At 34.6% G+C, this 4,285-nt stretch overlaps 1 protein-coding gene across 1 annotated transcript; it reads left to right on the plus strand.

The window, feature by feature from the left end:
- Nucleotides 1-413: 413 nt before the first annotated feature.
- Nucleotides 414-4,035, plus strand: LOC123269691. Its single transcript, XM_044735526.1, has 5 exons — nucleotides 414-654; nucleotides 1,675-1,819; nucleotides 1,904-1,964; nucleotides 2,683-2,817; nucleotides 2,887-4,035. Exons 1-5 carry the CDS (start codon nucleotides 414-416, stop codon nucleotides 3,988-3,990), a joined length of 1,686 nt encoding a protein of 561 aa, XP_044591461.1. The 3' UTR covers nucleotides 3,991-4,035.
- Nucleotides 4,036-4,285: the final 250 nt, after the last annotated feature.

The following is a 4,285-nucleotide window of genomic DNA, read 5'->3' on the forward strand; positions in this document are numbered from 1 at the left end:
CCAGCGAGACCTCCAGAAAGATCGTCAGCGTGATGGCCAGCGAGACCTTCAGAAAGATCGTCAGCGTGATCTCCAGCGAGATCGTCAGCTCGTTCTCCAGCGTGACTCCCAGAAAAACCGTCAGCGTAATCACCAGCGAGACCTCCAGAAAGATCGTCAGCGTGATCTCCAGCGAGATCGTCAGCGTGATCTCCTGTGAAACCTCTAGAGAGACCGTCAGCGTGATCTCCAGCGAGACCTTCAGAAATACAGTCAGCGTGATCGCCAGCGAGACCTCCAGAAAGATCGTCAGCATGATCTCCAGCGAGATCGTCAGCGTGATCTCCAGCAAGACTCCCAGAAAAACCGTCAGCGTAATCACCAGCGAGACCTCCAGAAAGATCGTCAGCGTGATCTCCAGCGGGACTCTCAGAATGACTGTCAGCGTAATCTCCAGCGATACCATCACCGTGATCGCTAGCAAAATTACCAGCGAGACCGGCAGCCATACCATTAGCACACCTCCCAGCAAAACGACCTCCAGTGATACCAACAGCGAGACCTCTAGAAAAACTATCAGCGTGATCTCCAGCGAGACCGTCAGCAAGATTTCTAGCGTGACCTCCAGCGAGACCTTTAAAAAGACCGTCAGTGCGATCTCCAGCAAAATTACCAGTGAGACCGGGAGCAATTCCTTTACGCGATTTCCAGCGAAATCGCCAGCTTGTCACTGTTCACTTTTATTCATTTCATTAAACATTTTAGTTACAACACGGTGTTTCAAATTCTCTTCTTTATTTATTTGAGCAGCACAGACTTGTATTTGTTTACAAGCACCTTCACATCTGCAAACTAACCTGTTTTTTTTTTTTGACATATTTTTTATATTTTCATGTTGGATTAGCAATTTAAATTTTATTTTTTATTCAAGCTGCTGTCTTCACTTAATATCGATAAACAAAAAACAATTTATTTATTACGACCAATCAGAACGCTTGGCTACGCCTATCTTCTGTCTCTCTCTTTTAAAAAAACTAAATTCTCGGCCCTAGTTATGATATACGATCATCACTGTTAAGTATCACGATACATAAAAATTCAAAATAATTAATTTTACCTTCTCTTAGTAGTCATTGTTTGCAAAATTAATATTTTCGAGAGAAATCAGAACTTATCAATTTTTTTATGCAGCTTAATCTTAGAATCATGTAGCAATGTAGACTGAAGACGCTAAATGAAACGTCTGTTAGATGCCGGAACCCGCCATGCTGACTTTCAATTTGGCAGTAAGTTAACGCAATGTACATATAAAATTGTAATTTAATAATTTTATAAAATTTTTTTTTTTTCTACAAATAGAAAAATAAATCTGCCGTTTTTTTTCAATCTATTTTTGTTAATTAATAATTATCAAAAGTTACTTTTAATAACTAAGTGTAATATTTTACTGTAGTGAGGTTGCAGTTGGTACTCAATCACTCTCTGTTTAACTTACCGAACTTCATTTCTACCAATCTACAATGTTGATTTCTCATTCATTTTAATTGTGAGGTTCGACCATCGAGAAAATTCATGTTTCATTTATTTATCTTAAGAGGTTATATACCCGCTTGTTAGTAGAACACTGTTGATATTTTCTGTCTATTATTATTATCTTTAGTCCACGTTTATTAATAAATTTATTTATAAATTAAGTCAACGTTTTATTTTCATTATGGAACGAAAAACGTGGCCCCTATAAGCGGTATCTTTTACCTGGCGCTTCATGTTCAGTTCCAAAACGGACTAAAAATTATTGGAGTGCAAAAGAAAGAGAATCATCTACAACTGTGTGTCATTCGTAAGAGTTTTTTGAAATATTTTCGATACGATTAATGAGTTATATTTATTATAATAATTAATTTCATTCCTTTATGATAAACAGAGAACAAATTGAACAAGTTAGTGATGATTCTGAGGAAGAATTTTCAAACGCAGACTGTGAAGTATGTCAAATCATTTACGTCACAATTCTTTGAATTCTCTGTTGATTAGTTTTAACAATTAATTTTACAAAGCCAGTCCCATGGCTAAGCGGTATAATGCTTGTCATGCTTGCTTGGGACTGGTGAGGCGTGGGTTCGAATCCCGGTGTGAGCTGAAATTTAATTTTCAGTGAACATCGGTGCTCGTAACTCATGCCGGGCTGTACAGGTTTGGGTTTTTCGATGGTTTCCCCAAGCCCTGTGCTACCGGTGGGGCACAGGCAAATGCGTGCAGTTTCCCCAAAGTCGGCCCATCGCCGCATTACTCTCCAGGCTGAAAAAAGTATGTAATACCGCCAAACTTATTCTGCCAAACTTAATGTACCGATCAGCCTGGAGTCCCCTTCCGGTCTCGGCCGGACCCCCATCGAGACAGAAGTCTGAAAAGCGGGGTTAAAATTAAAAAAAAAAAAAAAATTAATTTTTACAATGGAAGTTATTACTTTTTTTTTCTTTTATTTGTTTAAAATTATTTGTTTAATTAACTAGTTATTACTTGTTTAATATATTTTTTGAAAGGTTAATTTTTTAATCCGAGATAAAATTTGATCTAGAATTAAATGATTATTGCCAATATGTTTATATATAAAAATTATGTTGATATTTTTAATATTTGTAAAGAATTTTATTCCGAATTAGAAAACTGGCCAGTAATTTTATTCATCTGGAATTTTTCTAGTCTTATCCTAGTGGTTCACATAAAGCATCAAGTTTCATTGAGAATCCAAGATTAACATCTCCTTCAGCCATCCTTGATTCTGATCCAGAAAGCGTTTGCGATACTAGCAATTTTTCCGTGCCTCAAGGAATTTTCGTAATAATTTTTTTCAAATACTTATCAAGCTTATTAAGGTATGATTAAGATTTACTTTTTCTTTCATAGGTATACGATTCAAGTGAAGAGTACTGTGAATCTGACACCCTCGAGGACAGTGATACAGAACTATCAGATGACTTCGCGGATAGTGATAATGACTCGAATAATTATGTTGAAGGAGAAATGAACGTAAATTTAGAAACAACTCTCAATGATAATCAGAATACATGCATTGATGAAGCTCGGCAACTTTTCAATACCATCAGGTATCCGAAAGCTGTTTTGATAAGGACATTACTTATCCTTTCCATAAAGGTTAAAAAAAGTTTAGATAATGAGACAGTCCAACTTATAGCCGGATTGGTAGATTCTTTATCTGATGAACTCTCTAATTGTACAACGTCGTATCACTTTAAAAAAATTATTGACAGTTACTCATTTCCTTTCGAAATCCATCATTTATGCCCGACTTGTGGGTTATATATTGGAGTACAATGTAAAACTGAGGATGAATGTACATTGAGGTGTGAGAAATGTAATATTGACATTCCGATAAAAAAAAATAAACGTTCAGAAAACTGTTTCTTATACTCTCCTATAACTCAGCAGCTAAAAGAATTTTGCTCTCATAATCATGAAAGTTTGTTGTACCCAATACAGCGTAAAAAACAATGTTATTTTGCGATTGAAGACATAATGGACGGGAAATTATACAATCTGGATTCCTCGAGCGAAGACTCATTATCTTTAAATTTTAGTGTCGACGGGACTCCTTTATTCAAAAGTTCACAAACTTCCATTACTCCAGTGCTATGTACAATTAATGAGCTCCATCCTCAAGAACGCAAAAAACATGTAATGCTTGTTAGTATTTTCCTGGGAAAACATAAAACTGATATGAATCAATATTTAACACCTTTTGTCGAAGAAAGTAAAAAATTAGCTACTGAAGGGATATCATACACATTTAATGGTAGAGTCTACAAAAAAACAGTTAAAATTTTAATCGGAGTATGTGATTCAGTCGAGCGGCCTAATTTAAGATGTTCCAAATCATTTCGAGGAGAGTACGGCTGTGGTCTTTGTAAACATCCAGGAGAAGAAATGCAAAAAGGTGCTGGACATGTTCGTGTCTATCCGATAGATGCAGAAAGAAATCATTGTCACTGAAAATAATGAAGTTATTATTTTCAGATATTACATATTACGCAACTATGTTTGGATATAATTAGTATATAAGTTTTAAAGATCTATGTACTTGGTTTTTAATATTTTTAGTATAAAAATTTGATTTTATATTATTATTTTATTTTTTTTTTTTTTATTACTATGACTTGTATTTATGTAATCCCCATGAAAAAAATCTAAAAATATGTGTTTCGAAATATATAAAAATATATTTTAAATATATTAAAATCTATTAAAAATATATAAATATATAAAAATATGTATAATAAATATATTT

This window comes from Cotesia glomerata, linkage group LG7 (genome assembly GCF_020080835.1).
Source record: "Cotesia glomerata isolate CgM1 linkage group LG7, MPM_Cglom_v2.3, whole genome shotgun sequence".
In the NCBI taxonomy this organism is placed as follows: domain Eukaryota; kingdom Metazoa; phylum Arthropoda; class Insecta; order Hymenoptera; family Braconidae; genus Cotesia; species Cotesia glomerata.